This window comes from Leuresthes tenuis, unplaced genomic scaffold (assembly GCF_036924035.1).
Source record: "Leuresthes tenuis unplaced genomic scaffold, fLeuTen1.0.hap1 SCAF_13, whole genome shotgun sequence".
Taxonomy (NCBI): domain Eukaryota; kingdom Metazoa; phylum Chordata; class Actinopteri; order Atheriniformes; family Atherinopsidae; genus Leuresthes; species Leuresthes tenuis.
Genome location: NW_027325367.1, coordinates 14633404 through 14659974, shown reverse-complemented (window position 1 = coordinate 14659974; position 26571 = coordinate 14633404). Strand labels below are relative to the sequence as shown.

At 40.3% G+C, this 26571-nt stretch overlaps 2 protein-coding genes across 2 annotated transcripts; one reads left to right on the top strand and one right to left on the bottom strand.

Moving 5' to 3' along the window:
- Positions 1 to 4116: 4116 nt before the first annotated feature.
- On the bottom strand, positions 4117 to 10508 carry gprc6a (G protein-coupled receptor, class C, group 6, member A). The gene is made up of 7 exons (XM_072362589.1): positions 10203 to 10508; positions 9939 to 10105; positions 7682 to 7803; positions 6707 to 7456; positions 6023 to 6232; positions 5686 to 5812; positions 4117 to 5549 (listed from the first exon to the last, which is right to left on the bottom strand). The coding sequence occupies exons 1-7, from the start codon at positions 10370 to 10372 to the stop codon at positions 4390 to 4392; spliced, it is 2706 nt and encodes a 901-aa protein (XP_072218690.1). The 5' UTR covers positions 10373 to 10508; the 3' UTR covers positions 4117 to 4389.
- Positions 10509 to 12672: 2164 nt separating this feature from the next.
- On the top strand, positions 12673 to 24613 carry tmem63a (transmembrane protein 63A). The gene is made up of 23 exons (XM_072362029.1): positions 12673 to 12929; positions 14700 to 14889; positions 15109 to 15188; positions 15383 to 15461; positions 15615 to 15652; positions 15780 to 15922; positions 16349 to 16400; positions 16525 to 16633; positions 16794 to 16864; positions 16984 to 17064; positions 17348 to 17465; positions 17668 to 17801; positions 18137 to 18280; positions 18733 to 18886; positions 18968 to 19074; positions 19163 to 19249; positions 19602 to 19667; positions 19862 to 20024; positions 20357 to 20462; positions 20572 to 20739; positions 22820 to 22935; positions 23023 to 23073; positions 23502 to 24613. The coding sequence occupies exons 2-23, from the start codon at positions 14725 to 14727 to the stop codon at positions 23661 to 23663; spliced, it is 2394 nt and encodes a 797-aa protein (XP_072218130.1). The 5' UTR covers positions 12673 to 12929; positions 14700 to 14724; the 3' UTR covers positions 23664 to 24613.
- The last annotated feature ends 1958 nt before the right edge of the window (positions 24614 to 26571 follow it).

The following is a 26571-nucleotide window of genomic DNA, read 5'->3' as shown; positions in this document are numbered from 1 at the left end:
AAGAAAAGAAAGACAGATCGTCATTCATCTGAGAGAATAAAATGGTGCCTATTTCAGCACTTATGATAAGATCGTGATGGAAAATGGAAGAGTGGCATGAGAGTGTATGAAAAGTATCACGTGTGTCAGTACGATGGTCTGTGTGTGAGAGCAGGCAGGTTGAGTATGTCGGCGTGTGTGCAGCTGTTGTCATTTAATTTACTGTCAACCAACTAATCACTTAACAAGTTTCAGATCTCATATATGGTAACAACAGAATGATATCACTAAACAGGTAGAAGTCCAGGCCTCGACATTTAGATTAACACAAACAAATGTGCAAGCAAGGATTAGGAATAGCAGATTAATGAGAATTATGGTGCGCTTACGTGGATAGCGAGATCGAAAGACAGAGTCTATGACAGTGAAAAACAGAATGAGCGTGTCAGAGATGTGTGTATTCCTGTGGGAGGTCATGTTGAAGATCTGATGCAAAGTTCAGACCCATACGCACGCACACACACACACACACACACATCCACACACAGACATATCAGGGAGAAGTATGATAATGACATGGAAATGATATGGTAATGAGATGGTAATCTGGCAACATTATTCTGCCCACCAGAGACTAGGAGGGAGAAGAACCTGCCACAAACTGCACACACTAACACAGGATAAGCAGAAATCTACGGCCTTATGTGGCTAAGCAGGGGCTCAACCACCACCAAGGTGTGTAATGCTGATGGTGATAGAAAGCATCTCTGGCATACCACTATCGTTACTTTGTGTATTAAGCACAGATTGTGTCAAAACGTATGACAAAATGGATCAGTCTTTTAAACTTACTAAAGCGAGTTGTGTTGTGCTTCTTAAGAAAAGTACTTCCCATTAGTTTTAAAAAAGAAATCTTGACTAAAGGTCCACCTGCTAGATTTGTGAGTGTGTTATTACCAAAATGACAGCGCCAAAAACCTTTCGAGCAGCTTTCAGAAAGTGTGGGTTTTGGCTTTTTGTCTGTGTGTGTATGTGTGAAATCCAAACTGCAACCAGCAAAATGAATAAAATATATACTCTCTACATGTAAAATAATGTGTATTTTTAAATACAGAGTAATGGCTATTCACTAAGGGAGAATCATCAAACTGAATGAAAGAGGTAAACAGGAAAAATTAACTATCAATTCATTTGACTTCATGTTTTACACAGAATAAAACTTTTCACAGTGTATACAACGCTGCCACCCTCTGACAAAACATTGACACTGCAGCATTTGTATTGTACAGTATATACAGCATAGTGACTGAACAAAATAACAATAAAGATGAGAAAAGTCTAGAAAATGTGTGTGTGTGTGTGTGTGTGTGTCTGTGGGGTGGGGGGGTGGGGTGGGGGGGGGGTGGGGGGGGGGATTGTAATTGTAATTTGGAAAGACTGGGGAATTAAAATCTTGTCTGAAAAGTCCATAAAAATAGTTTTTCATTGTAGATCACTGTATGTATGTATGTGAACCCATCATTGTACAGATGATTATCTGCGTGGGATTACAATCATTAACACCTGAACCGCTTCTAAATTGTTTAACAAAAACAATAAATGATCGGCATAACCTAAACCTTTCGCGCAAAAATGTTCTTTCATCTCTCCCTTTCCTTTCCCCACCAGAACAAAAGTTTAAGTTAACCCTTCCACAGCAACAGGGGGGGTGAGTGGACCTTGAATGACAATGCTTTTTGCTTAAGAAAAAAAGAAAAATATTTCAAGCTGCTTCCTTTTATAAAATGTAGTTGCAAAGTCCATAATCAACAACACTCTTCCTTTTTTTCCTTTCCTTCCAGACTCTTTATTTCACTCTTCCTCTCTGTTGTCACTCTGTTTCCCAAGCTGCTCTTTTTTAAGTGGCTGTGATTGACAGTTGGGCTATATCCATGCAATATCACCCAGCGCACGTTCCTATTCCCTCCTGGAGCCTTCATCCGCCGGTCAAATTAACCTTCCGTGCCAACGGGAGGGGGCCCTGCGTGGGCCAATCAGCAGGTGATTAGGCCGGGGGTGGGAGGGGTGAGGGGTCACTGCGATGGGGCCATCGTAAGCCTGATTGGTTTCAATCAGCGGCCAGCCGCAAGGACAGCTGGGAGCTGAACCACAGTGAGCACTAATCAACGCATCCCACAGTGAGGCATGAACAGCCACCACACTCAAACACACACCAGCAGGTTGATGTTTGTGTACACACACTAGCAACACTTACCACTCTGCATGTACACACTCACTCAGAGACAAGAAACATACAAATACACTCAGCAAGACATGGGAAGCAGAAATGAACAGTCACCAGCACACCAGATAAACAGAAAATCCCTTCTCGGAAAACTACAGAAAAGAGGGAGAAAGAGGAACCGCAGAATCTCACAATTGATTGACTAATTACATTGGATTCATTAATTTGACCACTGGCACATCTGGTAGGGGGGACTGTGACATTGGTTTGGAACGCTCAGTCCTGAAAACCACGACAACACGTCTCATGTGATGTCTGAAATGTGGAACAATCCAGATTTGCTCTGCTACGTCTGATGCTATGCAAATTACTGTTCAAATACCAGTGACATACAGTTTTGACCAATCTCTGAGCAGATGAAATGGGACAAGTCACAAAGAGCTCATTATTCCTCTTCTTTGGTGGGGTCAGCATGTTGCAGAAACACTGACCTGCTCTGGTTTCATCATTGAGTGGAATATCTGCAGAGCTGCTTGAGAATTTTGCTGGCTTTTGTGCACACCGTTTCATTTTTCATCATTCATTCATTTTTCAAATGTTTACTTGAACTCCAAATGCTATAAAAGTCACCCCATTTTCTGAATGTCTTTTCACCCTGAACACACACACACGCAACAAAAAACAACAAGAAGGTGAGATAAGGAAGGATTACATGATTTAATAGGTTCAACTGACAATGAGCCATTGGTACATTGTCTGACACTCAACAAGACAGGCTTTTTTTTATATATAACATTTACTATACAGAAGCCAACAGATAATCAAACATTTCTTTGGCAAATTTGACCATCAGAAGGTATTTACAGCATCAAATCAGCGATAACACTGATTACAGTGAGCCTGCTAATCATTTTGCAATCTGTATGAAGAGAAAACTTGGTAGAATTCAGGAGATGTTATTTTCAAATAAGATCATTTTTTATATTATTATTATTCTTTACAATCACATACACTCACAAAATGGTGTAAGCAAAACCACTGTAATTATAAATAAAGGTGATAATAAATAAAATAAAATAAAATGTCACAATGTTCCAAACCAACATCAGTTTGTGTGGTCATTTTGGAAATGTGAGCAACTACTGCTAAATAACCACCACAATAAAAATGGGTTTTTATGACTCTTTACATTAATGTGCTGAGAAAAAAGTAAAAATCCACTGTGGTCATTTCTACTATTCATTTAATGAGTTACAGTTTCATCACACTTTGGAATTCCGTGTGATTTAATCATGCTGTTGTGTCTGTTTTCACCTTTTGACCTTTACCATCTGCCATTCAAAGTTGAAACAATTAGTCAACTGCACTGAGATTTTTGTCATTAGTCGCTTGACTAACTGGATTACTGGATACCAGGCATTGAAAATATTGGGCATTATAGTCAAGTAAATCTTGAAAATATAACTAATTACACAGTTTTACAAAATTTAATATTCTCTTGCCCACCAATATGCTCAGATTTTTGAAAATCCATATAAAAGTTGAAGAGATAGGAAAAATAAATACTAACAGTCAAATATATAAATGGGATTAATCCTCTTGTGATCAGGAATCTTTAATGGAAAATGTCAGTGCATCCAGAGAAATTTATCCAGTTTGAGAAATTTCTTTCTGCCTTTAATTTTATCTTAATGATGCCTGACATTCCTAAAAAATAAGGATTTGGTGCTTTTAGTAAAAGAAAACATATGTATTGACTTATATTTTACTTTAATTTCTATAACTAATTATGGAACAATAAGCTTAATCAATAACACAAATATTAAAATGTGGAAGATCAGAAAAATTATTTAAAACTGAAACAAAAGTAAAAAGTCAAAAAAGAAAAGAATCTGCAAAAAGAAATTGATACTAACAAATAATATAAGTAACTGTCCAGCAATGTGTTCCGTTATTCAGTCAGTCCATGCATCCATTTTCAATACCCACTTAATCCAATTCAGGTGTCTGTGGGGTGGGGATGGGAGTGGAGGGGGGTTGATGTGGAGCCTTTCCCAGCTGCCATTGGATGAGTGACAAGTGGGGTACACCCTGGACACCCTGGTCGCCAGTCCATTACAGGGCCAGTTATTCAAAACAGATTAAATATTGTGCTTCCGTTGAACAGATTTGAAAGACATTTTAAATTATGGCAAATAGTTGGTTGCTGATGCTGGCAAACTTGCATATCTCTGTAACTGTTTCTTCTCAGAGCTGAGAGCAGTCGGCGGTGGGTTTAACGCAGAGGAAGAAGCGAGTGTGGTCAAAGTAGAGTTAACAGACAGCTTCCAATTAGTCAGTGGATCTGATGACTCTGGGTTTGACAGTGACTCCATAGCTAAAGCGGGGTTTTGGATTCCATCAGAGCACCTAACTCGGTCTTTTCCCATGGAGTAATTCATAACATCTTGGCAGAAAGCGTTCCTTGTGTTCACTTCACGCTTGAAGAGAATAATGTAACATTTTGTTAAGAACTGACAAAACAGGATGCCGTAGGCTGAGATGAGGATGACAACCATTTCAACAGCTGGAGTAAACTCACTTCCTGTGTTTTCACCGGTTACTTTGACATAAACAGGGCCAAAGATGATCCAGGCAATGGAGTAAATGAGCATGGAAAAAGTGATGAACTTGGCCTCATTATAACTTTGAGGCAGTTTCCTTCCCTTGAATGCAATACCCAAGCAGAGGAGAGCTAAAAATCCAATATAGCCTAACATGACTCCAAAAGCATGATTTGACCTCGTATCACAAAAATGCAAACGCTTAGTTGATCCACTGTTGTTCCACTCCTGCCCTGGAGGTATTATTGCAAGCCACAAAGCACAGATTAGTACTTGACCTGCCATACATGTTGGAATAATGAGGTAGGGCTTGTAGAGTTTCTCCAGGACACTTTTCGTGACGGGGTCAAATTCAAAGGCTAAGATGATTTTAAATGACTTGACCAGGATGCAGGAAACAGACAATGTGAAACTCAAGGCAAACAACACATGCTGTGCCTTGCACTTCAAATCATTGGGTTTACCACTAAATAAAATTATGCTACCAAATGTGCTCAAAAGAGAGAAAAGGAGCAGGATGGAGATGGGGCCAACTGATGATCGTACCACTGGGGTTTTCCAGCATGCAATGAAGATGATCCCAACAATAAGGGTAAGCAGAGCACCAAGCGTAGTAAACACCAGTATCACTATATTGAAAGGGTTTCTCCACTTCAGGAAAACAACTTCTTTCTTCGTACAATTAGTATCCCCTTCCTTGGAGTACTCAGTCATATTATTACAAGGTTGACAGTCTGTGGCATCTGCAAACAGAGGGCAAATGCTAAATCATAATCATCAAATAGGCCCAGAAAAGAAGCAGTTTTTTGTTATAATGAGTTTACTTTTAATTGCATTTTACAATGAAGCAATGTGACAGTCGTTTAAGTTAATACACACCGATGGCGTTGGAAAAGTAGTTCACCGGACAGGACACGCACTGATAGCAACAAGAAGGCTGGCCGTCAAAGGTTTTCTTCCTTTGGCCTGGTATACAGCTTTCTGAGCACTTGGAACTCACACTTTTCTGTGAAGAAAGGGGAGTCAATTACAGTCATGTGTTGTATTTATTTGTAACCAAGGCAACCAGCAAAATGGCATGCATATGGGTTACACAAGTCTTATACTATGATCACTCAAATGATTAATGGTTCACGAAGTACAAGTAGGTCAGCTTCATCCCCAGGAAATTGAAAACAACAGAAATATAGCTTGACAGTGAAAGACAAATACTTACCGTCAGACTGTATAAATCTTCTTTTTTCTCGAAAGTCAGCATCTGGTTCTTTATGTCATAATGACCTACAACGTAGTTGCTGTCCAGCATGGATGGTGAAGTCTCTTTCCACAAGATGACATCATAACCAGAGTTTATGTCACCGTTTTTATCAAATGAATAGGTGTTATTATCCATGACAAAGCTTGCATTCCGTAAGGCATCTCGGAACTGAAATTGTAAAATATTGAAAGCTGTGATTATGACTGGAATGACTAATAGCCGTCAATTTACACATCCAGCATTGTTTAATGAATGTGAGTCCAGTATTAAATCCCTTCTTTTTTCTTTGTTTTGTTCTCCACTAAATATCCATGTTTATTCCTCAACTAAAAGATCCAAGCTGCTGAAATTGCTTGTCACTAACTTTGTCTGTGTACAGTAAGTGGGCTTTTTGAGTTTTTGTTCTTCTCTTTTTTCTTTTCTTTTTTACTCTAAGCAGCTGTCTGTCACAACAGTGAACAGCACAAAATAAGCAGTGAGTGACCGGTGACGGTGTAATTGTTGGCACCAGCAAACCCAGATGCTGCAAAGCAACATAAAGCTAAGAGGTTTGTAATAAGTGATTCTTCTTACTCCAACATTGCAGAAAATATTGATTATAGTTACTCTAAAGTATTAAAGTGTTTGTGTGTACATACTTACCTCCTTGGGTTGTAATGTAGATGTGTCACACTTCCGATTGATGCAGAGGTCTGTAACCGCATGAGCAATTGCTTTAACTGCCAACTCAATACTGAACACAGCATATGGATATGTCATGTTGATCAATGACTCAATGGCCTCGCCCTTTTTATCCGTTAAAAAGTCTTTCAGGAATGAGTTGTTCTTGTGCTTTTTAGGATTAACATCAAGACTGCGGAGAAACTGCTTAAACTTGGCTGGGTTTTTAGATTTAAGAGTGATCCCAAAGACTGTTCCAACATCAGTCAATTTCCAGACTTTGGTATTCAGCACATTAGTTGACAGTGACCAGTTATCACTCGCCAACCAAACTTTTCCTCTGCCTTGACGACTCCTGAGAACTTTGTCCAAAATATACATCATATGATAGACTTTTGCAAAGGATATAATGACTTGAACTTTTTCATTTTCAGTGATGCTTTTGACTGTGGAGTCGATGCTGTCCTGGATTCGATTATCAACAAGAAACTCTGGCAGAATGGAAGTGAAGGCAAAGCAGATGTTGTTCTTGGTTGCATGCTGACGGAGGCGCTCAATTGCGTAGCGACCATATTCACCATCAGTTGTCACTACGCCAACCCAAGTCCAATTGTGTTCTTTTAGAATCTCAATGATGGCTTGTGCTTGGTGATCGTCTTCTGGCACAGTCCTCATGAAACTTGGGAATCGGGTTTTATCACTCAAGCGTCCAGATGTTGCGCCATAACTTATCTGTGCGAATAATACAAAACAGCCACTAAATAAGAGAAATGTTTGGTAGCAATAGCAAAGAGCAAAGAGAATTTTTTTCTGCGTCTTCTATATTTATCCTCTGAATGAATGGTTAGAAATTTGGAAAAAAAATACTTTGTTGCTAAGAGTTAGATGGGCTATCTATTCTCATATCAGTGCAATAAATACATAAAATCTAGAGAATGTTTTTAAACTCAGTCATACCTCAGGGATGTTCTCCAGGTTTAGTTGCCTTGTAACCGCTATGGATATCTCTGAGTAGTAATCACCTATGACAGCCAGCACCGGCGAGGAGGACTGCTTTGAATCATCTTTGTTGGTATTCCCTGAAAAAATCCCATCAACAGATGCAGTTACATACATTTAAAATCGGCATGAAACCCAATTTTGATGTGTAAGAGTTTCTATGTTATCTGTCTTGCACTTTACATCTACTGTATCTGGCCCAATAATGACAAAATTGTTATTGTTTTAGGTATTCTCACTTCTTTAACAAAAACTAAGACAAAACGCTGCAGCAGTGTGTGTTAAAGTCCACCCTTACTGCTTCCATAGGATTTAAGGAAGTAACTTTATCAATCAAATCCACTTGAATAATTGATTACCAATAAGTATGAGCACTGCTATAAAAGCAGAAGGTTTGCTGGTCTGGAGCATTCAGGTGTGACATAACAAGATGCAAAGGAGGAAAGACATCAACAATGATCTTAGGCTATGGTCACACTGCAGTTGCAAGTGACCTGAATCAGATTTTTTCACTCATATGTGACCCATATGTGATTTTTTCCGCTTTTGACAGTGTGAACAGCACAAGTCACATTGAATCTGACATTTTCGAATCGGAATCAAGCCACTTTTAAATGTGATACTGAACCGGATACGTATCTAATTTTTTTTATGCGACCGCAGCCTGAACAGCCAGGTCGCATTTAACCCGCCCTATTGCCCAATATAGCCCCATCTCTTGAACGATGTGTCTCCTCTTGAAAGTCTCGGGGAGAGGCGCTGACAAATGTGATGAAAGGTATTCCTCAATATTCTAAAGTTCTGGAAGAAATCCTGCTCCGTGTAACCAGCCACATCCTAATCCCACCACTCCTGGCTCCGACGCCACATCCAAATACTTCTCTGTGCAGATGTTGCTGCTCCGCACAGAGCCATCATTAACATCTGAATTTTCTTCCTCTTCTTCCTCCTTTGTCATCTCACAGATTTGCCGGCTGCTGCCACACACTATTTTTAGCAGGGCTCTCAAGTTATGAATGAAGGCAAGAGTGAGCCGGGCCGGGGGTGGTTGGGGTTGGACAGATCTTTCATTACTTATATTATTATTAGTGTTGTTGTTAGCGTTGCTCTGCTCAGACTCATGGGAGACGTGCTTGTTTCCTGCCGTTTCCGTGGCAATAGCGGCTCGCCAGAGAAATTTATATTATATAGATTTTTTTTTTTCAGCGTAAAATATACTATGTGTGGCTGTGAGCGTGAGAACTTGTTGAAATGTATGTGTCTCATGAGACTTGAGAACCCTGATTTTTAGCATTTAGCCATACAGTACCGGTTGCAGTTGCCATGGTTGCTTCTGTAAACATCGTGGCGTGGTCTATGGACGTGATGTCATCAATGATCAACTACGCATGCGGGTCACTTCAGGAGCGTGTGCTGTTCACACAGCAATCCGTAGACAGGCCACATTTATTAATTGTGCATTAAGACCTGCAGTGTGAACGTAGCCTTAGAGAAACAACTGTTGCTGCCCAGCAGTCTTGGAAAAGTTATAAGGCAATTTCAAAACGATCTGGAATCAATCATTGTACAGTAAGAAATGTTATTCACAAGTAGAAAACATTCAAGACACAATATTTCCAGCAGAGTGGACATCCCAGCAAGTTTACCTCAAGGTCAGAATGCAATGCAGTGCTCAGAAAAATAGTAAAAAACCCAAGAGCTACATCTCAGTTAGCATGTGAAAAATTAACGTTCATAACAGTAAAGGTGATAAAGGACTGAAAACGTATGGCTTGTTTGAAAGGGTTATCAGAGGAAAGCCTCTTTTCTTTAATGTCATCAAATTCATAATAAATATAATAAATGACTCTAATAAAATGCTGAATATCATAAAGTTATATATTATTAATTCATTTTTATAATGATCAATTTATTATTATTGTTTTTGACATGCTAATTGTAATATAGTTGTTTGAATGTGTGGAGAGATGTCAGGAAAGGAAAATATGACAAGCACATATTATGTAATACATACAATTACATACATAATCATTTGTTTCCAACTTTTCCATTATGATTTACAAGATCTATTACCACTGGTGCCTGTTGCCATTACATCTCCCATAACTGACATGCAGCGATCCCCAACCCAGTTTTTGAGTACAATTACAAATTATTGTTCATCATGGCAGATTTCTACATCACAGTTTAGCATTCAGGTTTTGACAGTACTCACTGAGTCTACTCATGAAGGATTGGCTGTTTTTCAGGGCAGTTGTAACATCACCACAGGAGTCCACTATGTGATATCCCAGGGTGATGTTCCCCAACACACCACTCTTATTTATCTCCTCCACAGCGTACACCATCATTAGAGACTGGGCCAGCCGAGCAGGGCTTAACCTGTATGTTCCAAATCGCACACGTTATATACAGATAATCCCTACTTTGACACATATGTTCAAACAACAAAAATCTGGATGAAAAAAAAAAAAATCACCTGTTACAGGTCCACGGTTCATTTTCATTTTCGCGGTGAACACTTTCATGTATTGGAAACAATCCTCCGATAATAATGTCACCCGGAGCTCTGGCTTCTCCTTTGCATCCCACACAGAAAAAGTGCGAAAAAACTGAGAAAAAGAGGCAGAAACTTAAGAACGGTGTCATCTTCTTCTTCGTCTCGTTGGCTTAAGTCTTCCTAAAGTAACCAAGCTAAGCCAACTCTGAACTGAAACCTGTGTACATCTGGCCAGTGAATTTGCTTAAGACAGAGCTGTCAGACATCCTAAACTTGAAATACTGCTCATCATTCGTCATCGTCTTTATAGTCTGATGGTTTGATGGAATGTGGAGGGAAAATTTTTTTGTCTTTCCTCGTGTTACGATTAGAGTATTCTTCATTTCTATATGACAGCAGTTACACACATACAAATAAATGCTGAATCAAGTGACAAGTTGTGTTCTAGTTTATTTAGATGATTCCTGTCCACTTTTGGGAAAAAAATGATAAAATACAGTTTCTATTAGATAATATCTATCAGTTACATCATTCATCTCTTCTAACTAAAAATAGGCAACAAGGAAACACAATGCGTTTCCACAATAGGTTTAAAAACATCCATCCTGTAAGGCTAAAGAAAGTCCCTAAGTTGTTTAACAAGAATTTCAGGATTGTTTTCCAGTGAATGTATTTCACGGTAGACAAGGCTGCAAATTTCAGTCTTACTCATCGCAGCTAAAAAGAAGACTCAGAGCTCAACTACAAAATAACACTGCTAAACTATACAAATTAGTATTATACTTTACTGAGAAATTGTTTTATATTGGTCAGTCATCCATACCCAACCTAGTTGACTTTTAATACAAACTTCTCATTTTAACAGAGCTGTGGAACGTTGCACAGTTTCCTCATTTGCTCATATAACATCTGAATACTTGCACTCGGCAGAATGAATCTATGACGATTACTGATAATGAACCATGAAGACATTGACGAGTCTACAGAATGTTGAAAATATATTTTCATCTTCTTTTTGCAGCATTTCATACAGTCACAGTCAGACTGAAAGAATATCAGAAATCCCAGGAATATTTTTTGTTGAATTTCCATCCTAGAGGCAGGACAACTGAAAAGCTTTTAGGTGCAATCAATAGGCACCAAAGGTGACCTGATAAGCACTTGTTGTCACTATATAACAGTCTGATTTACCTTGTTAAGTGTTGTGGACTAGCCCAAGTTTAGACACAACAGTCTGTCCTCCCTTCATTTATGCTGTATTAGTTTCAATTTACAAAACACTGCCAGGGGAATAATAAACAAAAGTTAAGGATTTATGCAGAAAATGGGACATCATAGTATGCTGTAATACAGACTGAAGGAAGATTGAAAATAAAAAAGGCTACTTAAAAAAATGTGTCAGTTAGATCATTCCGGGGACAAAACAGTCATCGGTATCTTGTTAAATTAAAACACTCCAATAACCGACAAGCTGTGACTTTATCATGTCAATATATTGCTTCAATTCTAATAAAAATAGGGTTAAGGTTATTAGAACATAGTTTGGACTTGGGCCATTTTGTTTTATGTAAATTAAACTTGCCATGGAGAATCAAAAACGGTCTCAAAAATGTTGATTTTGAATCCAAATCAGGTCTTGAGAAATATAACTTGACATCTCAAACTTCCATATCTTGACAGTTGTTACTAATTTACAATTAACACTGTATGTCTATCTTAAACAAATGTGTTTTGTGTACAATGAAAGAAAAGATGAAATATAGTTTCTTTATCCAAGTTACAAAAGTCACAGACAGGGTTTACACTCATCTTGAACCTTTTCAAAAGCTTTCTACCTGGATAAATCTTGTGTAACACTTGAGATGATACTTTAATTGTCCAGTTTTATTATTAACACAGTTTTTCTTCAGTAATTAAGCTGAATTTCAAATTCACATTTCCTATGAAATTGTAAAGAGGTGCTGTTTGGACAGTTGTAAGTCAGAGTTTGAAAAATAAACCAAATTATGAATCAATTCTTGATCATTTAACAACGTGCCATGATTGTTTAGACGTTGGCCAACCCACATAATTCCATTTTTGAACCAAGAGCGACAACATATTGACTTATTTCGAGAACACGTCTTCCATCCATCCATTTCCTATACCGTCAATCCGTCAGTCGGGTAGCGGGTGGGCTGGAGCCTATCCCAGCAGTCATTGGGCGAAAGGCGGGGTACACCCTGGACAGGTCGCCACAATGTCCTTATTTTTCTAAATATAGCGTAGATGTGGACTGAAATCTTGTTTGTATACTAAGAGCCATGATAAAATACCCTGTCTATGGAAGCATGCCAGTTTAAGGGATATCCCTCCAACAGAGAATTTGCATTTCAAGGATGTCTTAAGCCGCCAAACTCGCTAAACTTCATCTGAAAAGACTCGAGGACAGGAGGAACCACGAGCGCGCGAGACAAGGTTAATAAGTGACAGCGTCTGCGCATATGCGGAACAGAGAGAGCGAAGGGAAAAGACTTCCACATATTTGGGTTATTAACGGTACGGGGAAGGTTCCTTCTCGGTGAAAAGGAAGTCAATGTTGGGATCGTCTGCATACCACAGATGCATACACAATCTGACAGTCAGATATTTTCTACTTTCAGACGAATAATCAAGTTGTGTACGTGGGTGTCAACTTAACTTTGTGATTTGAGGCAGTTTGCGGTGGTAAGCGGATTTTTGTTTACCTCATTGGCATGAGCAAACTTTTTGTTCTTCCTTGATTGCTTTTACAGTTGGTTTTCTTGCAGCACAACATTTTGGGCATGTTATTTCCTGCTCGGTGTGTGTTAATAGACGCTTCTCACGGTTTGTTCGTTAGATCTGTCAAAGCGGCCAACAGCTGTTTGAGGAAAGCGACTGTGTCGGTATTTTTCAACTGACGGTGATGACATCGCACTTTTAAAAGTGTGTGCCTTTCCTGGCTCATAATTTTGACTGTCAGCGGTAACAGACATCTGACAGCGTCACCAGACATCTGACAGCGTCGTACTTTTTAATTGTTATCTGCTTCCTCGTGACCCGGGGCGCCATTCATCTAGTCCAGGCAAGGTTGGGCGCGAGCGCTGCAGTTACTTGGAACCAAAGGAAGTTAACACGGGTTTTAGAACAGAAACCACACGACCACTGACACTGTTTCCTATCTTGGCCTTCGACAAAAGCTCCTAAGTCCAGGTTGGGTCGTTTAAATAAACATTAAAACCCACAGGTCTAATCATGATTCTGTACATTTCTGTCAGAGTAAACCACGCAAGGCCTCTGAAACTGAAACAAACGTGGAAGTACTCACTGCACTCAAGGGGTTTCCTCTTTACAAGCACTGGTGAACTTGAAGTTTATGAAACAAAACAAGTTGTTCAGTTTACAAAATGTGAAACACTGTTAAAGAACAACCAACACTGCATTCTATCAAATATTTAGCTGCTAGATTCAACTCTGTCTTCAGAAAGTTTTTCATGTCCTGAGTATCACGGACAAAACCTATAGAACTGAGCTATTGTGCCCTCTTTCCACAAGTTGACAAAGTTTCTTGGAAGCCTTAAAGGAATGTCTTTGTTCCAAATATCACAGAGACACAGTACAACGCTTTTCTTTGAAACTCCATATAATTTGCAGCAACTCGTCTCTTTTCCGCCTCTCTTCCACAGGGTCATCTTTACATCAGTCCCACAGCTTCCACTTACATATCTACAGAGCTCTATATAACACTTGAAGCATGTTTATAAGAGAAAGAGAGCAGAAAATGCCATATTATGTCCCCTTTAAGGCCATTCTGTGGGTAAATGTAAATTTGCCGACTCAATGTTTGAACGTGTGCCTTTCTTAAGGTCCTCCACTGCAATGTTGCTACTTTTGCATTCATTAAAGGATTTCAGTACCACTATTAGGGTGAGGAAAGACAACATTAGCGTGTTACCACAGGAGGATTGAGAAATGCTAATCACTTTGAAGTCATCCTCTGATTTCAGGAAAGGCGAAGGCGTTTTAAAGGAGGCAAAGTTGCTTAACTGTTACTGTTAGAAACTACAGTCTCTTTTCCTGTGACTCACTCATACTCAGCCCTGTTTTTTCTTGAGTCCATGCAACATAGTGGTAAACACAACGCGGTTCGGGGTTTTTTGACTGGGATTGCTGGCATCAAATCTAAAACACAAATATGTTATTCAAAAGAGATCTTAGTTGATCACCCATTTCTTGTGTTGTCTTTCCATTATTGTTCTTCAAATATTGATTTTAAACGACTCGTACCTCACACATCCTCAAACCTTGTTGGAAACTCCACCGCATTATAGGCACTGTTCCTGCTTATTGAGTCACCTGTCGAATGTGGCGTCTGAATCAACATTAAAGATAATCACTGCACATTATTATCAGTATGGTAGTAGCTGTAACACTGGGAAGTCATTTCTCAACTTGCGCTACTGTCTCTCTCTTCAGACAAACTGCTGGTCTCGCTCCAGTGATGTCGCCCCCTTGGTGGAAGACCCTGTTTGTCTCAAATGGAACCTCTCCCTCAGGCTTCCTGGACAACAGTAGCTGCTTCAACTCCAACCAGAGCACCGTCCTCACTGGACTCAACTTCGGTGGAGTGCCACTTGTCCTGCTGCTTGACTTCTGCTTCTTCATTGTACGTTTCTTTTGTCTGCTTCTCGTATAGTTGGGATCAAGTAAGAGAATATTGAGCCTCCTGTGATCAGAGGTTCTTCCTGTTATGTACTGAATGGCAGAATTTTTAAGTCTAGTTTTAAATGAATTGGTATCGCTTTGAATACCCCAAATTAAGTTTGTTTTGTTTGGCAGAAATATGCCATAATAGCTAAATAGCCTCTCTTCTTGCCACCCGCAGATACTGTTGATCCTCTTCTCGACCATTCGGGAGAAGTTCTGGGATTACGGTCGCTTAGCTTTGGTTGCAGACAATGAAGGGTCAGTTAATAGTTTGACACTTTTTATTTTTTTCAGCTGTGAGTGGCCATATAGTGGCCTATACTCAGAGTTGTAGACGTTTGTAGACGTAACGACCAGAATATAAGAAGCTAGCTTGATGATAAATTGGAGTTTCTGATTTACCTGTCTGTTCTAGTATGATAAAGTCATTCACACAAAACTTTTTCTATCAGGTTCAATGAATCAACACACCGTCGCTATGGACATATGTCATCCATTAGGTCCAATGTGGAGGACCTTGAGTATGAATCGGTAAGTAAATAATGAAAAAAACAATATTTGCACCAAAATGATCGCTTCTTTATTCAGAAAGGACTTCTTGTACAGATCAAAATGAGTGGTTCCTTTAGGGCTAATTTACTTGCACGATCATTTTGAACTAAAACTACTCTCTCCTTCTTTCAGGGGTTCTGCTCTTGGCTGCCTTACATCCTTAGAATGGAGTGAGTATTTTTTTTTTTTTGCCAGGCACATTTCTCTCACATGCATCCACTTTATCATGTGATCTTTGAAGTAAGGTGCGTGACGTCAGATTGCCACTAATGAACATGGTATGCGCTTGTGTTTCAGTGAGGAAAAAATAAAAGAGAGATGCGGCGTGGACGCTGTTCACTACCTGTCGTTTCAGCGACATCTGATTATCCTGCTGGTGGTCATCACTGTCACCTCCCTCGCAATCATACTGCCTGTGAATATGACTGGAGACCTGCTGAGTAGGTTTAACATCACACTCTGCACCCTGTCTCTAAAGTACAAAACACAGCTCGAGAGTCCATTTGATAGTTATTACAGTCCACTTTACACAAGTGTTCAGTAATAGGAACCCACTGTGAATCTTCTTTGAAGTGAAATTACGGTGGCCCTGAGGTGCAAAGGACAACAACATAACAAAGAAGAAAATAACAAACATATATAGAAAAAAAAAAGGAAAGATTGTGTCATTTGAGACAAAGCAGTCGCGTTTTAGATGCACAACAGGAAAAACAACTAAACCGAAACACAAAAATCATCTCAGAAAATACCACAAAGCAGAACACATCATATTTCAGAAAACTACACAACTTCAGAAAACAAAACGTGTTGGAAGGAACTGTTGATTGTTAACAGTTCTGTCCCCCAAAAATATGTCTCTCCTACAGGAAATGATCCTCAGAGTTTTGGAAGGACAACTATTGGGAATCTTAAAATCGGGTAACTACCACAGAAATACGTGACATACCGTCAAAGTGTCTGTCTATTAAAAGAAAAACCCAGCGCAGTTTTGTCACTAACAAAATTCTTTACGGTGCCCCCTTTTTCTTTTGTTCTCTCCAAGGAACAACCTGCTGTGGCTGCATACGGTGTTTGCGGTTCTCTACCTGACCCTGACAGTTGTGCTGCTGCGGCTTCACACATCACAAATGAAAGGCACGCGCAGGGAGACGGTGAGTCTCTACCCAGCTCAGACCACAAAGCGCGATGTAAAGTTTGGATTTTCTCCTCAGCCCCCTAAGCTCTCAGTGAGCCCTGAAAACTGTTGGGTCTCTCAGCTGAGCTGGCGCCAGGCTGTTGTGTTACATTGTTTTTTTTGTTTTTTTTCCACAGGCCAGAAACACATTGTTTGTGTGTTCGGTCCCTAAAACAGCAACAGAGGAGGATATAAAGACCCACTTTGAGTAAGTGAGCAAAGCTGGATGATAATAAGTTTTAGTTGACCTCTTGACCTGATGGAGCGTGTTCGCTTAAATAGTTGTGACCCGCTCTATTGGTCACTGCCAGCTCTGTTTGTCCGTAGAGAGGCTTATCCATCTTGCCAAGTGTGTGCTGTGACTTTGGGGTATGACGTGGCCAAACTCATGCATCTTGATAAGGAAAGGTAAGAAATCAGTGGTAGTGTTGCAGAAATAATGTGATTATATTCCTCTGTGTCAGCAGGCACATGCTAACATGTGATTATGTGTCACTTTTATGCCTCAGAATTTTAAGTGTAGCAGATTGTGCAGATTTTGCAGCGCCATCCTGTGGGTTATATCCTATACTTACTATATATATATATACAGTATGCATTAAAAGATATTCAGGAACATTCACTTAGGCTTTATTCTTGATAAGCAGGTCTCTGTATTTGTACTGATTCTTTTTGGGTTTTTTCACCCAAGGATGCGAGCCGGAAAAAACCTGCGCTTCTATGAGCGTGTCCTAGAGAAAACGGGTACACGGGAGCTGTTCAACCCCCGTTTATGTAGCCACATCTGTTGCTGCTCCAGCTGTGAGAAGGTGAGACGGCCCGGATGATGTTTGCGGTCAGCTTTTTAATTTTACTTTTTTTTTTTTTCAAGAAGAGGAAAAAACGTAGACATCTTTCAAAGCCGCACAGCTCTAAACGTTGTGTTAAAATCAGAAAGTTTAACCAGAGGCATTGCTGAAAACAAGTGCGCCACGGTACAGCAGCAGTGTTCATGTGTTGGTTTTCTCTCAGGTTGACGCCATAGAGTATTACTGCGCTAAAGAAAAATATCTGCTGGAAGAAGTGAGACGTCAGGCAGAAGTAGTGCCACAGCACCCCCTGGGGATTGCTTTTGTCACCTTACAGACAGAGGCTATGGCCAAATAGTGAGTAGTCTTACAATGTCTTCGTCTGTTTGTACAATATGTGCGACTTTAATGAAAATGTACCCATGACTGTATCAAAAATCCATTACATGATTCCTTTGACTACCCATGGTTCAAGTTTCACTCTTGTCAATCATTGAAATTAGTGGATTATCACGAGGAGAAACTATCGTTGTCCCCTGACCTGATCTGGATCCCATGTGAACATATTTCTATTTTCTCCACATGACTTTTTTTTTCTTTTTTTTTTTTCGTTGTTGAGAAGAGGCCTGTGTACAACTGTTGGTGTTCAAAGGTGGATAGTGTATATAACAGCAGCTACTTGCTCACTGCAGCATTCTGAAAGACTTCAACGCGCTCCAGTGTGGTGGCACGAGCTGCTGCTGCTGGAGGGCGCTCCAACCGTCGTCCAAAAGCAAAACCCTGAACGTGAACAAGTGGCGGGTCAGCGTTGCACCACATCCCAAAAGTGTATTCTGGTGAGATCTGCGTCCGCAAGCAATCGTGTAGATATGTGCTGCGTGCACATCATATGACTCTGTTTTGATAACACCGGGAGGAGCAATAATTCAATATTATCATTAAGGGATTTTTAGTGGAATCTTATGGCCTGGTTTTATCTGAAAGTGAATGATTCCCGTTAAAGTGCATTTAAACAAAGTGACCCAAAAGTAACGTATAACATTGGAGCATATTTAATTGTGCTGAATACCATCCATAACACAACAGGCTGTTTGTGATCTTGCAGAAATGTTCCTTTTAGTGGCTGTTTTTGTACAATGAAATATTGACCTCAACCTTGTCATCCAAAGTACTTCACGTAGAAACACAGCATGTGATCCCCTGTTAGCGTCTAGAGAATTCTTGGAGAACTTTTTTCATCCATGCGCCATCCCTTTGTGTGTAACTACGTGTTTTCTGGACCCTACAGGGACAACCTCTCTGTGCGAGGTTTCCGCTGGTTCTTTCGCTACGTGATGATAAACTTCTTCCTATTCTTCCTGCTCACCTTTCTTACGACTCCCACCATCATTATTAACACCATAGACAAGTTCAATGTGACTAAGCCCATCTACTATCTTAACGTGAGTGTGGCACCTTTATAAATGAAATGGTTTTGCTTCCGGAGTTTCAGATGTTCAAGTTGCTTTTTGCCCCCCCCCCAGAGCCCCATCATCAGTCAGTTCTTCCCAACTCTCCTGCTGTGGTCCTTTTCTGCTTTGCTGCCTACGATAGTGTACTATTCTACACTGGGAGAGGCACACTGGAGCAGGTATTACACTCACGCACACACACACTTTGGTATTGAGAGCACTGAGTGGTTTCCCTGAGGTAAATTGTCTATTCCATCCGTGCCACAGGTCCAGTGAGCAGCTGAGCATGATGCGCAAGTTGTACTTCTTCCTGCTCTTCATGGTCCTCATTCTTCCCTCGCTGGGACTCACCAGGTTTTTTTTTTTTATGACTTTCAGTTTGAAAAATTACCATTTGACTCTGAATTTTCATCTCATTTGCGTATTCATGGTTTGTCACATACAATGAGAGATGGGGAAAGCTGAGGCTAAACTCATTTTTAACTCTGTGACCAGCTGCCTTCGCCTCAGTCAAATGTGCTTTTCTCTGTTCCCGATAGTATGCAGGCACTTACTCAGGGACTACCAGATAAAAGAGAGTAAAGAGGAGGCTGCAATTTGGCTGAAAACTGTTCTTTCCAAGTGAAAAGATGCACTTTGGCATCATTATATTCAAGATGAACCTTGAGCAGCTTTTTTAACCATTTTGTTTGTTACTCCGCCCCAGTCTCGCAGTGTTTTTCCGCTGGCTGTTCGATAAGGAGTTTCTTTCAGGTGGAAAACTCAGGTTTGAGTAAGTATGTCTTTTCTTTTTTCTTTTTTAAACTTGTGTATTAGTTTATATTTATCTACTTGTTTTTTTTTCTTTTTTGCTGCACAATGCATCTTAAGTTTGTGAGTAAAAATGTCAAACTTACACAAATGAAGATTTCCTTTATTACGATAAAGGATGGACATTTGATGCTCTCTTTCCTTTCCTCACGCCAGGTGTGTGTTTTTACCTGATCAAGGTGCATTTTTCGTCAACTATGTGATCACCGCTGGCCTGGTGGGCTCTGGAATGGAGTTGCTGCGGCTGCCGGGATTACTGCTTTACACCGTTCGGTTGATGCTCGCTCGCTCTGCTGCTGAAAGAAAATACGTCAAACAGGTTTGTAATGTCAACACCTACTTTACCTGCTCTTGATATGTCCTAAATAATTTCTTTGTCAACATTATTCCATTGTATTCGTAAAAGTATGCAGGGGCAGGCTCAAGTATTTCAGACTCGGGGTTAATGGTTGAGCTTTGGCAAGATATGTAAACAAGTGTTGTAAACAGTGTTTGTTAGAAAGATATGAAAGGGCCCTGAACAAAACTGATTAACACTCAAGTTATAGAGCAGCTTCAAAGGAAGAAAGAACATTTTATTTTTAGTTAGTGTTTTGTCAAGCTCACCACAACATGAGAAGAGAACTAACTTGTCTTGTTTTCTATTCACAGAACCAGGCCTATGAGTTTGAATATGGAGCCATGTATGGTTGGACTCTCTGTGTGTTTACTGTCATTATGGCTTACAGCATCATTTGTCCCATAATTGTCCCTTTTGGTGAGTAGTTAGTCACCCAGTCAACATTCCACCTCTTTTTCCAATACAACGTATCTTCAGTGATTTCCATGGTGGTGTTATTAATTTGCTTTGTATTCGACTCCATCAGGTCTTCTTTACATGCTGCTCAAGCACCTGGTGGACAGGCACAACCTGTACTTTGCTTACCTGCCTACTCGACTGGACCACCAGGTTCACCTGGGAGCTGTCAATCAAGCTCTGGCTGCACCAATCATCTGCCTAATTTGGCTTTACTTCTTCTCTGTCCTCAGAGCAGGTTAGGAATACGTTATGAACCTCTATTCATTATGAAAAACTCTGTTACTCAAAATGAAACATTTAGATGTTTTTGCCATCATAAAACCTCAAATGGCTCTACGGCGGCGAGGGCATGACTCTCCACCTTTTTCCACATTCAGTGAGTGGGGATCTATGATACTATTCTGACCCTGCTAACATGTCTGCCCACCATTAATTGAATTGATCGCAAACTCTGAGGAGAAGTTAACCATGTGCCAGCAGTCCCTCCTACAGATGAGTAAGCAGGTCCTAACAGCTAGCATCCACTCGCTCAGCCCAAGGTCAAGTCAAACTCCGCTGGGCCCATTCTGAGTAGGTAGCGCCTAAAGACGGTTGTCGACGATCAACTTACAAGTTGGATGTTACAAAAGTTACAAAGTTACAAAATTTTGCAAGCTCAGAATTTTCAGATTTTATTTATGCAGCGGGCGGTTTTACACGTCTAAATTATTACTGAACTGTTAATGTTTTTAACCTAAATAAAAAAGAGGGAAGATAGCATGTTCCTCTGAAGAGCCAGTGCCCTATAATTATTGCTTAAAGGCTTGAAAGCCCTTCTTTTAAAATCCGGAAAGTCATTCATTTAAACCCATAAAGTCTTTTTTTTTTTCATGAAAACTATGAATTCAAATACGAGCAGCCTCATACACCAAACCGACTATTGGCCATCAGGAACCTCTGGAGTGATGCTATGTCCAGCCATTTTAGCATGTTGAATGAGTGTCGCGTCTGTCAGTCAGAGAGAGAATTCTGACTGGCTGTTTGGTGCAGCTTGAGAATCCATGATTGCCCCCACTTTGCGTGTTTGCTCCTTATTATTTTGTCTCTATGTCTTCCTATCTTCTTTCACAACAAACAGGCCAAGTGTTGCCAGCGGTATTCCCACAATAAAGTTCTCACTAACCGTATACCCAAACCTCTTTGGTGAGAGAACAACAGTGAAGGGATAGTAAGCAAACACTGCTTTGCTTGCATTTTGTCATCTATGCCGTCTTCCGGTCGGAAACCATTTATAGACGACTGCCCCTGGCAACGCTGGCAACGCTGGCAACGCTGGCCTCGCAAGAGCTCTTTCGTTGCCACTTGTTCTAGACATCGGTTCGGTGCATAAGAGCCCTAAGTCTACGTCTTTTCTGCATTTCGCATAGGAAGATCTATACATATGCAAATTAGCCCCCATTGCCACTTCTCCTCCTCCGTGTGTGAACAGTCCCGGAATTGTCATTCCCCGGTTCCTCTGCTCCAGTTAGGGAGATATAGCGCCAGGTCACAGTTCCGTATTTTTTGTCTGTTGTTGGTTTTTTTTTTAACCGGGGGAAGAAAACCCAGTGATTAAGTTTTAGGTCAGGAAGTCCTGAAAACTGTCCCGACAGATGTAATGGAGCTCAGGGGGTATCCTGCTGTCAGCTGTTGTGTAATAGAGTATTTAACTTTAACAAAGTAGTTGTGACAACAGGTCTAGAAAAGTACAGACTGGGATTTACTGTTATACCCTGAGTGATTCTGAGTCTTTGTCGGGAATAACTTTTGGTTATGAATAGTTAATGATTTGCTACTGGTCTCTCACATGCGTGCATGCATGCAGCTGCTTTGCTTTGGGGATACTTAAAGGGTGCCCGACGCTGTTAAGTAAAGCTGCGAAGTTGCAGGTTTTAAAAAAAAAAAACAAAGTCAGAGGATTCAGAAGCCGTGAAGATTGCTTACAAGAAGCTGTAAGCAATCTTCACGGCTTCAGTGCCTCTTAACGTTTTGTCAAACTGTCGTACTATATATTGGCTGTTTGTGAGTGTGTCCCCCATCATGGTGTCAGGGTTCATTTCGCTCACCTTGGCATTTTGTACCCTCTGCAGTCACTTGTGTTGCGAATGTATGGCGTGTACAGGTTTGAAATCATTTGTTTTAGCTGATATTCATGCAGAAAATGAATGATTCTAAAGGGTTCATAAATCTTCCTGCATTATTCAAATTACCTACAGGTTCCAGTTTGCCTGCAGATGCATACCAAGGGAAAATTCAGTGCCACTGTTTTAAATCCACGTGTGTGTGTGGTGTTTCAGGTTTCTTGACTTCCACGTCTCTGTTCACCTTGGTGGTCCTCTGTGTCACAGTCTTCATCTGTATCAGCTTCACCTGCTTTGGCCATTTTAAGTACCTTAGTCCACATAACTACGCGGTGAGTGTTTGCTTGCGTGCGATATGCCGTTGCTGTCATCGTTCAGAGACATGTGTTCGTGTTCATGTCGTTTGTGTTCTTTTTCAGGTCAAAGAGGAGGACGAGGATACAGTAGAGGGAGTGGAAGAAAATACTAAGGTACTGTACCCGTGGTTGTTCTTTAACAAACGTCATTATAGATCAAAAATGTTTCATTAATGCTTCAGGCCTGACCTGAAGTTAACCTTTCTGTGGATTTATTGGCCCAGTTGGTCATGCCTGTGATGTTAGTCATTAACAAAGAAATGACTATCATCGTGATCGATTGCTTCTGCCTGACCTGCCACAGTAACAGCAAATATCCTGAAATGGCACAACAAATGAAGTCATTGATTAAATAGAGCATGTAAATAGAAAACGTAAGTTGTTTCAGTCAGCTTTGCAGGTTAAGTTTTTTTTCTTCTGTTGATTTTTGCAGGAGCTTTGTCTTTCCCTAATCCTCAGCATTCTTTTTTAACATGCACATTGAGCACTCACATAAGTGTCTGTGAGTGCTCACATCTGTCATCTTTACTGTGTTTTTACAGGTTTATCTTCCCAGAGTGCTTAATCCCAAATCTCCTGCCAGCACCCCACAGGGATCTAAACAGCAGCAGTTTTATGGCTCTACGGAGGAGAGCCCAGGACTCAGCTTCAGCCCAGTGGAGAGCAGCACATCAGAGCCTTCACTTGATGCACTTCAACATTAAGTTAAAGCTTGGAAGTCAAAATGGCTATGACCCTTGATCGTAAATCCGCGTCCTTCCCGAGTCTGAACACAGAGTTTCCCAGTGAGTCCCATTAAATCCGCCATGGTTCTGTCTAACCCTGGCCCAACTTCCTTGCTTTCTGCCACAGGACAAAGCTCAGGGTGTTAATGAGAGCAGTGTTTTGTTTTAAAATGCTTTCTCCAGAAAAGAGTGTTAGGAGTTTTATTTTACATTAGAATTATCATTTTGCACTTGTGCAGCACAGAAAAGAGACATGCTTTTAGTTTTATGCCAAAAAAGCTCATTTACAGAGCTCACTTTACTCTCTGATGAGGACCAAAAACCGCCACTCAGATCAAGCCATGATGTTTCAGGTAACTTTGGAATGATCTTTTTTGCACATGCTGATCATCTAATCGGCACAACAGATACTTCAGACTAAGATTTCATCCAGTTTAGATTTCTCCACAGTGTTACGATTTAACAATGCACTTTCTGTGTCTTAACATTAAAAAACGTACTGTTCCTGCTTTTGTAATTGGACAGGAAAGTAAATATTTCTTTTATTCACAAGTACGGCAGGAGGTTTATAGCCAAGATTATTTTGGTGTTGTTTTTTTTTTTCCGTTGAAGCCAATTATCTTCACTGCTTTCAAAACTCAGACAGTGATGCTGTACAATTAATGAATGGATGTTTTAAACAGGTCAACAGTTATTTGCATTGAATGCAGTTGTGTTTTTGCAGCTTTTTTAAAAATGTCCATTTTACAGGAACTGATCTCAAAAGAAAACTTGTTCATTGTAAAGGTGTTGATTCTTTAAAAAAAGAAAAAAGATTATTATATATTTTATAAATGGATTGCTTATGTGAAGATGAACTAAACTTTACCTTTGTAAGTGGTCTTCTGTTTTTATCCCACATGAAGTTTTAAATACAAACCCAAAGACAACTTGGTGTGCATGAGCTTGTCTTGACATTGGGGGGCACTGTTGCGCTGCAGTGAGGTAGCTTAACCTTTGGAATATTCATAAAGCTGCAACAAAAAGGTCAAACACACAATGTTGCATTGAGGATTTCTAACTTCTTCTGACGTTGGTATGAGCCAGTTTACTGGGTGACAATTCCAGCAGCTCCACCTCCTCACCTGATCCTTTGCTTTTGTTTCCTTTTCTGTTCCCTTTCCTTTTTCTTCCCCTCTCTCCTGCCCTTTTCCCCTTTCTCACCACGGTACCTGCCTCAGCTGGGAATCACCACTGTTGTCAAATAAAAGGCTTTTGGGGTGCTGCGGTGATTAGCACAGTTGTTAAATACGGGTAATGAAGTGCTACGCTATCACATCGAGGTTAGAATGTGGTGGAAGGAGAGCTTTGAACGAGGCTCAGTGTACTCTTATGGAGCCAAAAAACTCTTGAACAACAAAGACCAGTTCAGGAACAGTGACTGCTGAAGAGGTCTGACGCTCCTTTAAGACACTGCTTACTCGCTCAAGAATCTGATGCCATATTAATGCACACACCCTCTCTTAGAGGCCTTTCATACAGACTGCATACAGAAGAGTGATACATAAATATCAAAGACGACTTCAAACCAGCTTTCACTCTTTATTAAACTGCACGTTTAGTTTGTGGTCACACAAAATTGAAGACTGTGAGGACAAATACCTTTATTTCAATCCTTTACCACAACATAAATCTTATAAGTGCACAAAGGTCACTGACTGTCCTTTGCCCCTGATGTCTTTCACAGGCCACATATTACAAAAGAGTCTCACTTGTTTACACACTCTTAAGTCTTTTCGTATAAAGTGCACGTGATGGAGCAATAAAGGCTCTGTTCATAGTGCTGCGTGATCTGGAGTGTCCTGAAAATGATATCACGCCCCATCATATATGATTATATACAGTCATTTATTTTATTTTTTTTACTTAAAATCTAATTATCAGACAAACACGGCATGACTCCCAAGCAAAGCGACCTGGAAACAGATCTAAATAGGCATAGCTCAACAACAGCCGTCCTTGGTCAGGACGCGGGGCCGCTAATGACTTGCAGATATTCTCCTAAGGCTCCAAGGATAAGAGTTTGATGTTAGACACCTGATATACTGTCTGTGCCTTGTGTATATCATGCATGGTCCCTGCAGGAGAAGCTTCCTCTGTGGAGCAAAAGTAATTTAGACGTTGAGGCTCCCGGAGCCTGGGAAGCAGCTGTGTTCAGCAGCTAGAACTACACTGCACAGCTTTCCAAAACCACACATCAAACTCTGACCTGGCGTTAAACACACCACTAATTCACTGGCTCGTCTTTGGCTCACATGGTTTTTGACTTTTACTCGTGGGTGTGTGAAAGTTCGGTCCAGTGACGTGTAAACTGGGAGTGGTTTGTGGCATGTCGTGTACAAATACCTTGTTCATATAGACATACATACATTGTGTAGTTTTACACCAAAGGTTCTATAACCACATATCCCCTGTGAACTCCTTTGATTATTAAAGTGATACATGCAGAAAGAAATACTTGGTGATAGCAAAAGTAATCATTTTTCCCAAGAGAATTCTTGGAGAGGAGCTATATAATATGGTACAAATTACAGGGAAAGTAGCAATGGCCTTTCTAGAAACGCTCATTTAAACCCAAGTAAATATTCAGTCTTTAGTCCTTCTTACTCCGAATTTCTAAATTGGCATATACAGTCGTCCAAGAAATTTAAGAATAGTGTTTCTCATCATCAGATTACAGAGAATTCAGATCTGCGGTATATGATATCATTGAGAGATTAATAGAAATCTCCACATAAGACCCTGTCCTAAAACAGACGTGATTTGTGGTGGAAATTGCTCCGTGGGCTCCAAAAAAAACTTTGCCAACTAATCAAATTTGTCACGTCATTTGCAAATATAAGTTCAA